This window comes from Lutra lutra, chromosome 10, assembly GCF_902655055.1.
Source record: "Lutra lutra chromosome 10, mLutLut1.2, whole genome shotgun sequence".
Classification (NCBI taxonomy): Eukaryota; Metazoa; Chordata; class Mammalia; order Carnivora; family Mustelidae; genus Lutra; species Lutra lutra.
Window position 1 is genome coordinate 4,985,915 of NC_062287.1, and position 18,100 is coordinate 5,004,014.

The window sequence follows — 18,100 nt, forward strand, 5'->3', positions numbered from 1 at the left end:
CAGTAGAGTTAACCTTATCCAAAAAGAGGTCTGGCCTTTGCCTTGGGCTCCTGGGAGCAGATCTCTAAGCCCTCGAAATATTCTGCCTAATCAGTATCTGTTTCCCTGGGGACCCTGGGCCAAGCAGTGATCAGCCTGACCTCCAGAGAAGCTCACGATTAAAGGTCAGCAGCAGGAGTGGTCAACCATGTCCGTGTAGTTGGGCCTTCAATTAAACATCTGAACACCCAGCCTCCAGTGCTCCTCCCTGCTTGGCAACCCCCGGGGTGTGCTGTCAGTTATCACCACCGGGGGAAGTCACTCTGTTGAAATCTCACTGGGAGAGGGCGACTGGAAATTCCACGTGTGCAACGCTCCTGTATTTGGCACCAAGCACCCCCTCCCTGGGCTGATTTTAATCCGTATCTTTTTGCTATAACAAATATGGTCATGAGTGTAACAGTCTCTGTGAGTTCTGTGAGCCCTTCTAGCAAATTATCAAACCCAAGGCAGGTCGTGGGGGCCCCCGAACTGGCAGTTGGCGTCAGAAGTGAAGGTGGTCTTAAAAGACACACCTGAACTCTGCAGAAGTCATACCGTTACTACTTCTTTGACGCAGCTTAATGTACCTTGTAAGGACAGTTTATTCATTGTCGTCGCTCACGCAGTAACAATGAATTGAATGTCATTTACTCACTACTGCTGATGGACATAGGGATTTTTTCCAGTTTTGCCTTGTTATTATTGATAGACCTAGAAGGACAAATAGAGAGATTCATAATCATAGAGGGAACTTTTGATAAATATGTTTTACTTGTTAAGAACAAAGCAGATAAAAAAACAGTAAAAACATAGGTTTTGATTATATCTTTAACAAATTAGATTTGACATCACTCAATACCTAAAACTCTTGTGGGCTTTCTCTGGGAGTAACGGTAATAAACATTCTTCCCAAATGCTTACTATGTTCTTATACCACTGTAAGAGCTCTATAACTATTATTTCAGCTAATTTCATAATAAATCTTCCAACTTTACAGCTGAGACACTGTAGCATGGAGAAGTTAGAGAATTTGTCCAGAGTCCCACAGCTAAAAAAAAAAAAAAGGCAGATTGAGAGTTCAACTTCAGATCTGATTTAAGAGCCAAGTTCTGAATTCCTTTTCTATTTTCTACCTCTTCTTGAGGTAATGTTGGTATTTGCGTCTTCCTTAGAAATCAATGCCATCCAGAGTTTAAAAGTTATTAGCATGATCTGAACCTCAAATTGTGATATTAAGTCCTAGAATATCTATCAGATTAAAACTGCTTTTTAGGGACACCTGGGTGGCTCAGTGGGTTAAGCCGCTGCCTTCAGCTCGGGTCATGATCCCAGGGTCCTGGGATCGAGTCCCGCATCAGGCTCCTTGCTCAGCGGGGAGCCTGCCTCTCTCTCCGCCTCTGCCTGCCTCTCTGCCTGCTTGTGTTCTTTCTCTCTCTCTCTTTCTGACAAATAAATAAATAAATAAAATCTTAAAAAAAAAAAAAAAAAAAAAAAAACCTGCCTTTTAGCCCTCTGGTTTTTTTTCTTTCCATATCATGAACCTTATAAAATCATCTGGAGGGAACAATTACAATCTTGCAGTGAAATTCCATGACAAAAATAATCATTGCCTCACTTAAGACCTATCGGTCACCCCCGGTTTCTGGAAGCCTGATATTTGAAAACAAACATCACTCACACTAACAAGAGATACAATCGTCTAGGCATCATCATTCATGGAAAGCAATTTTTCTTGAAGTTGTCTTTTAAGCATTATGACTATAAACCAATGCACGCTGGCAGTAAAATGGTTAAAAAAAAAAAGTACTTTCCTTTCTGTGTGATCCTTTGACCTATGATCAACTTCCTACCTTTACTCCTCCTGGAAACTCGACGGAAATAGTAAGTTAACTGAGTAACTACGACATAGTTGTAGGTGAAAACTGCTGACCACACCCAGACGAGAACCAACTATGAATGAACTAGAAATACCCAACGGTGACACCGCAGCTTCAGCACTACGGGCATAATCAGGTCTGACTGACAATTCTAACTTCTGCTACTTAGACAAAGGAGTTACAAGAGCGTACAAGGTTGCCTTTAGCATCTAACTCAATGCATTAGGGGGACCAGTTAATTCTTGGTAATAAACTACCGTCAGGATTAGCGGTTATCTCAGCCATTTAAAAATAAATCTTTTGTTCTCGTACATCCTACCACTATCTTACTTTCCTCCATGGCATTCAGCACCATCTAGCACACAGTGTCTGTTTATTTGCTTATTGTCTGTCCTTGTACAACGAAGTTCCAGGAAGGCAAGAGCTTTTGTTCTTGTTCGCTGCCCCACACCCAGTTCCTAGCACAGTAACCGATACATAGTGGGGTTCGGTGAGGATTTGTTGGATGACGTTCCTACTAAGGTGTGGCTATTATCTGATGGACTAACATCTTATCGAGCACCTACTATGTCCCGAGCCTGTGACAGTAAGGCAAGGGGACAGAGTGGTTATCAGCTGTGATTTTACAGAGTTAATCATCAAAGATAAAACTTCAGACAGTTCTCTACTGACCAAGAATATTTTCTTTATTAAAATGTACAATTACATCACTAAGATTCTACGTGATTTAGCTCAATCAGTAACATGTACAGCAGAAGTTTATCTTCAATGTGCGGTTTTCTCGCCCCAAACACTTCACGGACGACCTCAGTCACTTGTACAAACCACCCTGTTCCTCCCCATGCAGGGGGATAAAATGAGGTCAGCCACAGCAGGGGACAGGATGGGTCCTGAGTAATCTCCGCTCCCAAATTTCTCTCAGGCGTGCTCCTCTGGGACTTTTCCACTCGTTTTCTCTTGAATGAAAAAGACAGTAAGTTTAGCCTCCTTTAAGAAAGCAAGTGAGCCTCTCTTGCCTGTCTCTGTCTTCACGGAGACAATCAGACCTTCTGAAGAACCACACACCAGTTGCCCTGATCATAGTAGCTCTGCAGCAGGCGGGCACCACTCAGGGTCCGGCAGGCCGCCTCCAGCTCGCCCTCACAGAACACGTGATAGTAACGATGGAACACGGCGCCCGGGGCCTGGGATCCTGCTGCACCAACAGGCTTGTCCTTCCTGGGGCTGCCCTTATGGTGCCAGGGAACCAGTAAGTCTTGAGCATGAAAAGAAGTCCTGTTAGTGTGAACAGGTAGCCTGGCATCCGTGACATCGCTGGCGTTGCCCCCTTCCCCCGGGCAGTCGGGAATGGCAGGGACACAACACAGGGCGTCCTGGTCACCCACGTCAGTAACCTGCCCTCCCAGTGACTCGGGCACCACTGCTGCATCACTGTCCGTCTCCTGTTCCTTTCCTTGACTAACTCTGTTTTCTCTAAGATACTTGGATTTCTTCTTCTTATATTCCTGTTCCATCGCCCAGACATAAATCAGTGCCGTCCCACCAGGCCTCAGGAGTCGAACAAGTTCTCGGAGAGCCGCCACTCTGCGCTCCTAGTGAAAAAAAACCACGTTGCCCTTTATCAACCGAGAGGAAAGGCAGAGAGCAAACAGGAAAGTGTAAGTGACGACAGGGCTGTTTTCATTATGATGAACAGCCCAGAAAATCTCGCAAAATACAAAGCAAAAAAGAAGAAAAACGGAAACTTTGTTCTGTGACTGAGGGGGTGAAAAGTGTCAAAGAAACAGGGAAAAGGGCATTTTTAATTGTGTTAATAAAGCAGAAGCATAGGTGGTTATCCACTTGATTTCGTTTTGAATTCAGATAAGCTGGTCAGGTGTATGGAAATGCCTGGTAATGCCGGCTCGGGGGGGAATCTGTAAAATCATTGCTTAGGTTAGGGGAGAAACCCATGACACATGGAAAAACAGGCTGTTTTTTCTTATAAGAAAAATATAAAACATTAAATTCACTTGTCTCAAAACCAGGAACGTCTGTGACGAATTAAAAGCATGAGTGACAGCTCCTCAACACCTGAGTTTTGAAGAAAGAGGACAAGCAGGCGGGAAGGAGGGGATAGCAAAGGTCAGGGAGACGAGTGTGGCCCGTGGGCCAGGGAGCTCCCCGCTGTCTGACAGCCGAACTGCGGAGCCCCTGGACCCGGGAACACTCGGGCCGGGCCGCAGGCAGAACCAGGCAGCACTAAAAGCGCGTCCACCCCCCGACCCCGGCCTCGCGGGAGCTCAGGCGCCGCGCACCCCCTCTCTAAGGGGGCGAAGGGCCGGGCCAGCAGGGAGAGGACGGGGAGACCGGAGAAGCTGCGATTGGGTCCACCGCAGCCACCTGGGACCACGTCCTGCCCCGAGCTGCAGTTCTGGGGAGAGAGAGGCAACACTCACGGCGGTGGCGAGGTGGTGAATCACGGCGATGGAGAGGCAGGCGTCGCACGAGCCGCTGCGCAAGGGCACGGCCAGCGCGTCCCCGACCAGGGCCTGGAAGCGCCGCTGGCCGCAGATGTCCGCGAGGCTCTGGCTGCGATCACAGCCGATCTGCGGCAGAGAGAGAGAGAGAATTCCGGAACGGGTTGTTTGGACGTCCCGAGAGCCCCCGAGCCACGGCGTACCCGCTAGCACACGCTCTGCGACGGGAAAAGCTGGGAGGCCGGGAGGGTCTCAGTCCCTCCAGCCGGCGTGAAGGCCCGCCGGGTACCCGCAGGGCAGCCTTTCCCTCGGCACCGGACTCGAACCAAACTCGGAGCCGCGCGTGGAAACGCAAGGAGCAGAGTAAAGACGACAGAGGTGGACACAGGAAGTCCCCACTGACATCCAGTGCATCACCGACCAGAATCCAGAGCTTTGGGTAACGGAAACCATCCCCAAAACACAGACATTTGGTCCTTCGTGGGGGGGCTACAGGTGTCTCTCAACACAAACTCTACTGTGCCGGCCCCCACAGCAGGAGGACGGCTGCGGCCTTTGCCCGCTTCTTTTTACCTTTCAATGCATATTACTGTACAATCAGAAAATAAAATCCCCAAACAATAAAAAAGTAAAATAATTAATTTCATTTTTTTTAAAGCTTTGAGTCTTGTTTTGTTCATCACTTAACCCATATACATCAAGAATAAAGTGCTGAGGGGCACCTGGGTGACTCAGCGGGTTAAAGCCTCTGCCTTCTGCTCAGGTCATGATCCCAGGGTCCTGGGATCGAGCCCCACATCGGGCTCTCTGCTCAGCAGGTAGCCTGCTTCCCTTCCCCTCTCTGTCTGCCTCTCTGCCTACTTGTGATCTCTGTCTGTCAAATAAATAAATAAAATCTTAAAAAAAAAAAAAAGAATAAAGTGCTGAATTCAAACTTTGTAAAACACTATTTAATTAAACCTTTTAGTCTAAGCCAACCATCATAGGGGAACAGCAGCATCCCTTCATGTCCCCAGGCAGGGAGGCCTCTTGCGCCCTCCGCAGGGGCCTGGTTCTGCTTGACATGTTTGGGAGCAGGACTGTCGGTCTCCTCTCCAGCTCTGCTGTTATTTTTGTACCCAGTTTTGCTGTTTAGTCCCGAGAGTACCCTGTGTGAACTTGTGTGCGCATGTGTGCAGAGGACTAGAGCAACGCCCACAATACACAAATGTTTAGTCCCGAGAGTACCCTGTGTGCGCGTGTGTGCGCATGTGTGCATGTGTGTGTGTGTGGAGGACCAGAGCAATGCACCATGTGCATAGGTAAACTGAGAGAAGATGGGGGGAGCAGCATGAGAAATATTAAATAACTAATTAATAATTATCCCCAGGTATTTCTTCTTAACTCATTCTCTACAAGAGAGAAGAAGCAACGTGAAAGAATTCAGCAGACAGAAGTGGCCACTTCAAGCTTGGATTTGCTCATTTGAATTTAAGATGAAGTGAGCACTGATTATTAGGGTTCCCTCAGTCTATCCCAGAAAAAGAACAAGAGTCTTCATGTCAAAACAAGTTTTACTAAGTTAAATCACACTGCCATGCTAGTCAGACTTACTATGAAACTGCTCAATTTCTAAGTGGTATTAAACAGCTTCTATATTCCATCCCAGAGCTGCACTAATTTTTGAGGCATAATGGAAGGCACCAAGCTAGAGGTAAAGCACAGCAATGTCCCCTTGATGTATCCTAAGATGAGAAAGTACGAAGGGCCCACTCCTAACAACAGCGGCGCAATTCCCAATTGACTCCTGTCTCTACCTCCGTGGGATACATAACTGACTTACTACTTTTATGTCTTTTCTTCCATATTCCATGCTGCTGAGCCAGCAGCCACGTATCAAGCTGGCAATACTACTCACATAATGCGTGTATTACATTCCAGGGCTTGTCACCTTATTTCACAATAAAATTCAGTTAACGGAGTCAGAAGTCTCAAGTCGGTCCAATTCTGACAGATTGCTATAGATCTTGCTAAAAGTCAACAGGAAAAAAAACAACTTTACTATAAAACAAATACCAGGAGAGAGAGCTCAACGAAGAAGGAAAGTTATTACCCGAAAACCCACGAGAAAGCAGAACAAGGAGAACAGCAGCCAAACCAAACCAGAGGAAATGTCCTTACTCCCACTGCCAGGCCACTGCACATCTGTATGGGGGGCTCTCCTGTGCCAACAAGAGACAGGGATGGTTTGACTCACAAACCAGCAGGTCGAGTGTAGACAGGACTCACGCCTGGCACACGACCTCCATCCTGTGCTTACTCTGCCGGAGTCTTACACACAATCTTCATCAAATCATCACTAATTTACTCTCTTCCCTTTCTATTTTTAAATTTCCATAAGTCTTTGGAACCAAAGAAAGCACCCAGAATGTGAAGGGCTCCCTAATCACGTTGCGTAATGTCAAGTGTGACAGAATATGGCTTATTTATAAATACAATTTATAAATACTCACATTTATTAAAGGACTCATGTAAGGCTACGTAATTCTGTGTGCTGGACAGTCAGTGACATGAAAACACACAATGGCTGGGCTTGAAATGCGTACTTACTAATTTTTAAAATCTTCAACAAAACATTAAACATGCAATTCCTGAAAGCCTGGTAAAAAATGAAAAAACAGGGGCGCCTGGGTGGCTCAGTGGGTTAAGCCGCTGCCTTCGGCTCAGGTCATGATCTCGGAGTCCTGGGATCGAGTCCCGCATCGGGCTCTCTGCTCAGCAGGGAGCCTGCTTCCTCCTGTCTCTCTGCCTGCCTCTCTGCCTGCTTGTGATCTCTCTCTGTCAAATAAATAAATAAAATCTTTAAAAAAAAAAAAAAAAAATGAAAAAACATTCAACCTAGTGGTCAAAGGTGCAAACTACAAAACAAGGTTTCATTTTTCTTCCAGTGGAGTATTGAAAATATTTTAAAACCAAAACACGCCACGGTGATGGCAGTAAGAAAAACTGCTCTCTAAAGCGCTAAGACAGTACAAACGGATGCCACCGATTTCCAAGAGCCATCTGGTGCGCCACTTTTTAAGGAGGATAAAATGTTCACAACTTTTTTTTTTTAAGTAGGCTCCACGCCCAGCACAGTCTCATGCAGGTCTTGAACTCACAACCCTGAGATCAAGACCTGAGCTGAGATCAAGGGTTGGATGCTCAACCAACTGAGCCACCAGGCACCCCAAAAACATGTATAACTTTTGACCCAATAATTGTTCTTCTAAAAATTCATCCAAAAAAAAAAAAAAAATTATCCAAAAGACAAAAAAAGCTAAGTGAGCTAAAAAAACAAAACAATATTGCCTTTTAGCAGCCACCAGATATGACAGCAGATTCTGTATTAATGACCTCAACCCTGAACACACACCCTGAAGTTAGCTGCTGCTATTATACGGCAAATGAGGAAGACTTGTCTCACCATAGGTAAGTCATCTGCCCCAAGTTAAAATAGTTCAGTGGCAGCGCAGAGATTCAGACCTGGGCTTTTCTCACTCCAAACCCCATGTTCTTTCTTCCTGTCAGACTGTTTCTCGGGGCAGATGCTTGTCCCTGTGTCATTTATAAAAACCCCACAGTGAACATGAGGAAGCATCCGGAAGCCTCTCCCTCACCGAGTGTTATCAAGTCCAGGAACTGTGGAAGGCTACACACTCACATGGAAGTACGAAGCGATATGAATGAGTCATCAAGGTGTACGCACACTTGGGACGATACAGGTTACAGGGAAAACACGGGAAGGACATCTCACAACAAAGTGCTCTATTGGGGGTTAGGATTACAGGCAAATACCTTTCTTTTTAGTCCATTTTCTGAATTGTAGCTGTATTAGTTTTATTACTTTAAAAAATACCACATTTTTTAAGCTACTAAGGAAACAAGCATGTAGGGAGATGAGACTGGCAGTAAGGGGTTCAGAGTGTGCAGAATGGGCGAAGCCCATCAACTACCGTGAAAACAGCAACCAGAAGTCTCAAGCTAAACTAGCTGAATGATCTAGGAAAGCCACCAAATGACTGTTTAGTCATAAAAATGCCTACTTCTTAGGGTTGAGATGAGAACCAAACGAAATGATGTGTATTAAATGCTTCACTCCGCAAATGTTATAACGACTACACAGAACAAAGGGTGGACACAACTTCTCATCCTGGGTTCTAGATACACAGAGAAATCCAGGCATCCTCAGTGCCTCAGTGTCTGTCACTCTGAGTGAAGGCCCAGCTGTTCATTCTGAGTCTGTCCCATCTCCTTCAAGGTTACAGGACACGGCACTGTATATTCCGCTTTGCATGTGAGAAACTGAAGGCAAACTCACAGGTTTGCTCCTCGCCACTCAGCAAACCATCAACAAGCTTCCATGATGTGCCAAGTAGCTGATTTCTGCCACATCTGAGATGACAGCCAGCTGTTCTGTCAGCAGAGTTGGCCTTTAAGATCTCTGTTAGCAGAACGCCACAGAGTACAGACCCTGCCGCTGGAACAAGGTTCTAACACTTCTCCTGACACCATGGAACCTTGGGCCTGTTTTCCTGTTGGTAAAATGGGAGCAGTAATAATGATCTCCTACATCCTGTGAGAAAACACAGCTCAGCACTTTGCACACACTGTTAGTGGCCATTCTGTCCTTTCCATTACTGGTAGTCAACGGTTCACACACAAAGCAAAACAAAAACAAAAATGTTCAGAAGGGTCTTACACAAACACATCTCCAATTCTTATATTATCAACAGATAACTGGCATTATTATTATTAGCTTTGCAATCCCAGCTATTTACAGCAACCAAGAAAGTTCCTACAATGTATTAAGTAGTTATTTATCTGAGAAATCTGGGCTGAAAGTGGTCTGAGACCAATGCAGAGAATCATCACTTAGTGAGTGAGTCGGGCTGAGCTCTGGGTACATACTATCTCATCTACTGCTAGTAAAGGCGGCAAGTTTCCTAAAGGTATAAAGTCTTTGCTTACAAAATTTACCTCTGAACATAAAGGCAGCAGCCAGGGCTGATGACAGAAATGAAGAGTAACTAAAGACATCTAAAAAATGAAAAGCAGGGGTGCTTGGGTGGCTCAGTTGGTTAATCATCTGCCTTTGGCTCAGGTGATGATCCTGAGTCCCAGGATTGAGACCTGAATCAGGCTCCCTGCTCAGCAGGGAGTCTGCTTCCCCCTCTCACCCTCCTCCCTCTCACACTCTCTCTCTCCTCCTCTCTCATTCTATCTCTCAAATAAATACATAAATCTTAAAAAAAAAAGATACCCCTGAAACAAATAATACATTAGATGCTAATTTTAAAAAAAGAAATAAGAAAAAAAGAAAAATACCCCTGAAACAAATAGTACATTATATGTTAATAAAAAAAGAAAAAGAAATTAAAAAATGAAAGGCAGCTTATAAAACAATTTCCATGAGGGCTTAAGCTAATATTTAAAAAATACATTTTGTTAAGGAATCATGTAATAATACTATAAACATTTTTTTAAATTCTGAGGCAATCCTATCTGTGCATACTTAAAATGAATGTCCCAGGAGACACCCCCTCATGAATATCAAAAACATGCACATATTTTCAGGCTCAAAGACAGCTGCTCAAAATACATTCAAATACACGGGCGGGAGCTTCAGCAGCTTCCCTCTACCATCAGTGACTCCATTTCTGGTATAATGAACAGCAGACACAAGGCATCTTCATTCCCGCACCAAACCAACACCTACGGAGCCTTCCCGAGAGGTCAGGCCCACAGCAGGCTCTGCGAATCGCATGTGCCAACCACAAAATGAATATAAATAATGGAAAGTGACTATACTTGTGATTTTCTAATTCTTCCACATGAATTCCTTCTTGAACAGATTCAGATTTTTGGCAAATCATGTTTCTCAACTGTAACAGGATAAGGCGGTCGGGAGGACTCGTTCCACCCAGCTTTGCGGCCACGGGTGCCGTCGGACTCGATAAGGCCGTGGGTTAGACCACGAAGGTGCAAGAGCAGAGCTCCCTGAGGGACGTTCTGGACAACACCTTAAGATGACAGTCGCAGAAGACATCACTCTGATTTTAAGTGGCACACCGAGAATTCTTCCACGTGAACAAATCTAACTCATTAGACCTTATTCTTCCTAGACTAAAATTAAATTGTAAACATGATGACAATACATGGATACTAATGTCTTATCTCGATGAAATAAAATCTGTCTCCTAATGCATGAACTCTGCCTTCCCTCAAGGTTAGCATAACTCACTTTGCTCATGGAAGAAGTAAAGATACAGACGATGCGCCAAGTGATGTCCTCCGGGGACCCATGGGTGTGCACTGCTCTCATTGTCCCTACCCACCCTCCTGACTCTAGTCCTCCTGCCCCTAATCTTGAGAAAGGGAAGCTTCGGTCCTCAGAGCCGCACTGACATGGGTATTTACAAAAATGCGCCAGTGTAGGGAGAACGATCTCCTTCCCAGCACGGCAGAAAAAAAAGTGGACCGCAGGAAAGAAATCATAGCAACTGGAAACAGAAATGTGGCGACAGAAAGAAGTGGATTCAGATCCTGCCCCTTGTGCTATAACGTCAATCACATGGTTTAAGCTACTCAAGCCCTGGTTTCCTCAAGAGTAAGACACCAACAAATAGTAACCTTTATTTTTTCCTACTGTCAGTAAAAGAACACTGTATTTGGCGTCAGAGGCATGGGTTCAAGTTTCAGCTCTGTCCCCTAATTACAGGACATCAGGGAAGTAATATAGTCTGTGAGTCCCAGCTGCTTCATTTATAACAGACGGATGAAAATATCAGCTTTATCTTCCCCACATTTAGAAGGATCGAAGCAAAGAAAGTGGATTCTCTAAATATCCTTTCTGACCTGTAAAAAGTTTAATAAATTTAAGATAGTTTTACTGATAAAATAATCAAAATCTAAAGGGAGGGGAAAAACACACACATACACTACAAATAATGGCATGCATGCCCACAAATTCTCAGGGGAATTTAAAAAAAAAAAAGGAGTACTCATAAATTTTCCATCTGTTGGTTATAACTTTTCATCAGTGACCTAAAAAACAGCATTCTAGCAGAAGGCAGAAGGTGATAATAACAGACAAAGCCAAAAGGGAGCCAGAAGCAAAGTGACTTACCATGTATAGGTCCTGACTGATGCCAAGATACTTTCCGTTTCCACAGCCAACATCGGCCACTAACGAACCACTGGGCAAAGCTTTCAAGAAGTCCACGACGCGCGGCCACGGGGTGTGCCTCGTGCTGCTGAAGTGCCCGGCAATCTCCTCGTAGACCCGATGGACGTGCTCCTGCTCCAGCTGCGAGGCTTCTCGAGCGCTCCCGGGAAGCGAAGGGGAGGTCTGCTTCGTCCGGCTGTCACAGACCAGAGGGTAACCTAATGGAAAAGGAAGGCAATACAAACCTTTTCTTTCTATCCAGTGGTTCATAAGGTATCGTGTTTTCTTTTTTTTTTTTTTTTAAGATTTTTTATTTATTTATTTGACAGAGAGAGATCACAAGTAGACAAAGAGGCAGGCAGAGAGAGAGAGAGAGAGAGAGGGAAGCAGGCTCCCTGCCGAGCAGAGAGCCCATGCGGGACTCGATCCCAGGACCCTGAGATCATGACCTGAACCGAAGGCAGCGGCTTAACCCACTGAGCCACCCAGGCGCCCCAGTATCGTGTTTTCTTAAATGAACTAGCAATTCAATGCAAATTCGGTGGTAAGAGATGAGCAGGCTCTGATTTAACAGTTTAAAAACAGCTCTTACCCAACAAGTCCAATTTCATGAGTGAGGGGCCAAATAAAAAGAAGGGGAAAATCCATCCGCAGTAAGACATGAACTACAGTTCTACAACCGCCTAACAATGCAGGTGCCTAGTTCATCCGGGGATGAAGGGTCCTTTAATTTAGGAAAGCATCTTGATGGGCCTGGCCTAGCCAGAAGAAATTTAGCGAATTCACAGGAGTTACGGTTTTTCTCTTGGTGAGCAAAGGAAACAGGAGTTCTGGGGCCCTAGCACTCTGAGGAAAACAACAAGACCTAGGAGAAAGTGTCATTTGGTTATGACCACAAGCATTTAATGAACACCATTTGAAGCACTTTGTACGGATGGCCTCAATTCTTACTGTAACACCATGAGCTGGAACTACTGCGTCCATTTCACAGATGAGGACACTGAGGCACAGAATGCTAAGTAACAATCCTGAAGTGACAAAGATGGTAAGTCACAGAGCCAGGATTTGCACACAGGCAGTGGGGACTCAAGAGCCCACAATCTCAATGACAACAGAATCAACACACCCTAAGGAAAACACCATCGACTCAAGGAGATGACAAAGGAAGTTGAGGATACACTGTTATCCTAATTAACATCCTAATTAAATGGATTCTGAAGTTGTTCCCTCTTGCCTGCAACCCGTCTAACACTCATTTTAAATCCTTGCCTGCTCGAAAACGGCAGGGATGTCCATTATCACCACTGCTCTTCAACATAGTACTAGAAGTCCTAGCCTCAGCAATCAGACAACAAAAGGAAATTAAAGGCATCCAAATCGGCAAAGAAGAAGTCAAACTATCACTCTTCGCAGATGATATGATACTGTATGTGGAAAACCCAAAAGACTCCACTCCAAAACTGCTAGAACTTGTACAGGAATTCAGTAAAGTGTCAGGATATAAAATCAATGCACAGAAATCAGTTGCATTTCTCTACACCAACAACAAGACAAAAGAAAGAGAAATTAAGGAGTCAATCCCATTTACAATTGCACCCAAAACTATAAGATACCTAGGAACAAACCTAACCAAAGAGGCTACGAATCTATACTCAGAAAACTATAAAGTACTCATGAAAGAAATTGAGGAAGACACAAAGAAATGGAAAAATGTTCCATACTCATGGATCGGAAGAACAAATATTATGAAAATGTCTATGCTACCTAAAGCAATCCACACATTTAATGCAATTCCTATCAAAATACCATCCATTTTTTTCAAAGAAATGGAACAAATAATCCTAAAATTTATATGGAACCAGAAAAGACCTCGAATAGCCAAAGGAATATTGAAAAAGAAAGCCAAAGTCGGTGGCATCACAATTCCCGACTTCAAGCTCTATTACAAAGCTGTCATCATCAAGACAGCATGGTACTGGCACAAAAACAGACACATAGATCAATAGAACAGGATAGAGAGCCCAGAAATGGACCCTCAACTTTATGGTCAACTCATCTTCGACAAAGCAGGAAAGAATGTCCAATGGAAAAAAGACAGCCTCTTCAATAAATGGTGTTGGGAAAATTGGACAGCCACATGCAGAAAAATGAAATTGGATCATTTCCTTACACCACACACGAAAATAGACTCAAAATGGATGAAGGACCTCAATGTGAGAAAGGAATCCATCAAAATCCTCGAGGAGAACAGAGGCAGCAACCTCTTCAACCTCAGCCGCAGCAACATCTTCCTAGGAACATCACCAAAGGCAAGGGAAGCAAGGACAAAAATGAACTATTGGGATTTCATCAAGATCGAAAGCTTTTGCACAGCAAAACCAAAAGACAACTGACAGAATGGGAGAAGATATTTGCAAACGACATATCAGATAAAGGGCTAGTGTCCAAAATATAAAGAACTTAGCAAACGCAACACCCAAAGAACAAATAATCCAATGAAGAAATGGGCAGAGGACATGAATAGACATTTCTGCAAAGAAGACATCCAGATGGCCAACAGACACATGAAAAAGTGCTCCACATCACTCGGCATCAGGGAAATACAAATCAAAACCACAATGAGATACCACCTCACACCAGTCAGAATGGCTAAAATTAACAAGTCAGGAAATGACAGATGCTGGCGAGGATGCGGAGAAAGGGGAACCCTCCTACACTGTTGGTGGGAATGCAAGCTGGTGCAACCACTCTGGAAAACAGCATGGAGGTTCCTCAAAATGTTGAAAATAGAACTACCCTACGACCCAGCAATTGCACTACTGGGTATTTACCCTAAAGATACAAACGTAGTGATCCGAAGGGGCACGTGCACCCGAATGTTTATAGCAGCAATGTCCACAATAGCCAAACTATGGAAAGAACCTAGATGTCCATCAACAGATGAATGGATAAAGAAGATGTGGTATATATACACAATGGAATACTATGCAGCCATCAAACGAAATGAAATCTTGCCATTGTGACAACGTGGATGGAACTAGAGGGTATTATGCTTAGCGAAATAAGTCAATCGGAGAAAGACAACTATCATATGATCTCCCTGATATGAGGAAGTGGAGATGCAACATGGGGGGGTAAGGGGGTAGGAGAAGAGTAAATGAAACAAGATGAGATCAGGAGGGAGACAAACCATAAGTGACTCTTAATCTCACAAAACAAACTGAGGGTTGCTGGAGGAAGGGGGGTTGGGAGAAGGGGGGTGGGGTTATGGACATTGGGGAGGGTATGTGCTATGGTGAGTGCTGGGAAGTGTGTAAACCTGGCGATTCACAGACCTGTACCCCTGGGGATAAAAATATATTATATGTTTATAAAAAAAAAAAAATCCTTGCCTGCTCTCTATTATTCTGTAATTTCCCTTTATCTTCGGCCGAAGTCTATGAGACACATCTTTTTACTGCAGCAAAGACAGGAGGAAAGAGCAATGCTCCCGGAGAAGCCACAGTCAGGACAAAGGCAATAATGAGAAATCACGTGGCAGCTCAGAAGTGGGCCGCAGAGTGCATGGCTTCGGGAATTCTCCCTAACTCTAATCAGAGGGGGCCGAACCTCAAGAAAGAGGTGGGAGAGAGCTTGTGTCTGCTACCATGTGAAAGGCAACTCTAAACATTTCATGCAGAATTTAAGAAAGCCTGAGGGCGCTAACAGGTGCAGGTGACAACAGACAGGTTACCTTGTATCTTGGACACATCAGGATTACACTACTGCATATGCGACAGTGACCCTAAGCCGGTCCTGGCAACATTTTACTGTCTTAGAAATTATAAACAGCTAAGTAATCTAAAGAAAGGGGCAACCCATGGGGCACCTGGGTGGCTCAGTGGGTTAAAGCCTCTGCCTTCGGCTCAGGTCATGATCCTGGGGTCCTGGGATCGAGCCCCGCATCTGGCTCTCTGCTCCGCAGGGAGCCTGCTTCCTCCTCTCTGCCTGCCTCTCTGCCTACTTGTGTTCTCTCTCAAATAAATAAAATCTTTAAAAAGGGGGGGCAACACTTATCCTTAAAAATTCACAAATTTTGACCAAAAGGATGAAAAAAGATGACCTTGAACGTGAAAAACATCTGTAAACTGAATATACAATCAGACCTTCTATACTGTGCCTTGCGTTCAATTAATTTCCACAACAAAGAAACCTCTGCAGAAGAAAACCAGCTTGTCTCTCCAACTGCACCTCAGGTTCCTCGAGAACAGGAACCTTGAGAAAGGTCGTGCTTTAATTTTCAGTATCTTGTAAAACTAGGGACAGTGTCAGACATTCAACAAATATGAAATACACTTTTTTAATTGATAAAAAAATTTGCTGTTTCAAGGTCTCAATGACACTTTTGGCAAAAGAAACAAAAATTTGTTTTAAGCTTCACTAACATCAAGATAACAAATATAGCAAAAAAAAGATATAAAATATACCAATTTTAAGTTTTCTACCACATACTATTTACAAAATGAAAGAGATCTTTACTCAATGAGTCCAAGAAATACAGGTCATGATGTATTTGTATAGACAATTCAGAATAACATCTTGACAAGTTTTTGAGCATTTCTTTTATTCTCTCCTAGATTTCCAAATTGGCCAAAACAGAAACTACTGTTCATGCCCTTAGAGTATCTACTTACTATGGAACAACTGGTCATCTCTAACTCCTCACTGGGTTAATTAGAAATAATTTAGAAACTTGACAAGCTGTTTCCAATAAAACCTACTTTTGTACAACTGATATTTTAATGGCCTAAAATTTTATTTAGCACTCTTAACTGTTCCTTCAATTAAAAAAAAATGTTTAGGGGCACCCGGGTGGCTCAGTGGGTTAAGCCTCTGCCTTCGGCTCAGGTCATGATCCCAGGGTTCTGGGATCGAGCCCCACATCTGGCTCTCTGCTCCGCAGGGAGCCTGCTTCCTCCTCTCTCTCTCTGCCTACCTGCGATCTCTGTCAAATAAATAAATTTTAAAAAATCTTTAAAAAAAATGTTTATTTGGCATCCAACTATGCTTAAGTACTATATGTAGGGAAAAATGAATATGAATAAAATGCATTCCCTGCCTTTAAGGAATATAAACTCAATGGGGACGGTTAAGAAAAATCTACATTAAGTACAACATTGCACAGAATATGAGAAATGCCTTTAGAGAAGTTAAAACAAAGCTCTCCATGGTTCTGATGGTACGTTAAAAGATTTTTACACTAGATTTACTCCATTTTACAGTGGAACCAAAACTAAATACTTACTGCAATTACACGGTGTTTGCCTCACTTTCCTAAATGTAAATGATGTCCTTATTCCCCTCTTGCTTAAAGTTAAGTCGCCAACATCACTGGTGATAATTCCACCTTTATGACCCTTGGATGCTTGAACAGTATCAAATTTTCTGGGTGTGATTCTAAAAACAACAGTCAAAATAATTTATTTAACATTGTATTCATAAAAATATTTCATGTCTTTTTAAAAATATTAAGGGAACAGACCAAATTAAGAATTTATGGCAAATATCTATTGGATTCCCCAGATTGTTAAGTACTACAGAAAAAAGCAAAGAAATAGAAAAGTCTCTATTTTTAAAAAAGTTATCTTCAGGGTACTAGTAAAAGAATGTACACTAACAAATTATTCAAGAAATACAAATAGAATAGTAACAAATATTTAATTTTTTTTTTTAAGATTTTAAGTAATCTCTACACCCAATGAGGGGCTTGAACCCAAGACCTCAAGATCAAGAGTCGCATGCTCCTCTGACTGAGCCAGCCAGGCGCCCACAAATATTTAATTAATACCAATTCTGAGGAAAGAGAAAGAAAACAAGGAACAGATGGAGCAAAAAGGAAGCACATAAACAGTAAACTTAAATCCAATCAATAATTATGTCAAATGTAAAAAGACTGTAACATGCAATTAAAGAACAAAGAATGTCAGAATGGGTTAAAAAAAATAAAGTCCAATTATATGCTGATTACAAGAGTCAACCCCCTTAAAATAAGGACATAGAATGGTTGAAAATCAAGATAGGAGGAAAAAATAAAAAGATACAGGGGCACCTTAGTGGTGCAGTAAATTGTGCGTCTGCCTTCGGCTCATGTCATGATCCTAGGGTCCTGGGATCAAGTGGCCCCTCAGGCTCCTTGCTCAGTGGGGAACCTACTTCTCCTTCTCCTCCCCATTGTGTTCTCTCTCGCTATCCTCTCAAATAAATAAAATCGTAAAAAAAAAGGGGGGGTGCGCCTGGGTGGCTCAGTGGGTTAAGCTTCTGCCTTCGGGTTGGGTCATGACCTCAGGGTCCTGGGATCCAGCCCCACATCGGGCTCTCTGCTCAGCGGGGATCCTGCTTCTCCCTCTCTCTCTGCCTGCTGCTCTGCCTACTTGTGATCTTTCTCTCTCTGTGTCAAATACATAAATAAAATCCTTAAAAAAAAAAAAAGATATAACATACAGAAGACAAGCATTTTGCATGTTCCAAGCAAAACCAAAAGGAAAGTGGTATAGCTATCCTAATCAAAGCAGGCTTCA

The 18,100-nt window shown here is 43.5% G+C and overlaps 1 protein-coding gene across 5 annotated transcripts in view; it reads right to left on the minus strand.

Moving 5' to 3' along the window:
* Positions 1-2,561: 2,561 nt before the first annotated feature.
* The window catches only part of ALKBH8 (alkB homolog 8, tRNA methyltransferase), a 55,010-nt gene continuing 39,471 nt past the window's right edge, over positions 2,562-18,100 (minus strand). For all 5 annotated transcript variants that reach the window (XM_047692410.1, XM_047692415.1, XM_047692414.1 and 2 more), the window contains exons 9-12: positions 16,828-16,979; positions 11,505-11,761; positions 4,337-4,486; positions 2,562-3,490 (exon numbers count right to left, since the gene is read on the minus strand). In XM_047692410.1, the coding sequence (XP_047548366.1) occupies positions 2,939-3,490; positions 4,337-4,486; positions 11,505-11,761; positions 16,828-16,979 (1,111 nt within the window). In that variant the 3' untranslated portion in view covers positions 2,562-2,938. The remainder of the gene's footprint in view (positions 3,491-4,336; positions 4,487-11,504; positions 11,762-16,827; positions 16,980-18,100) is intronic.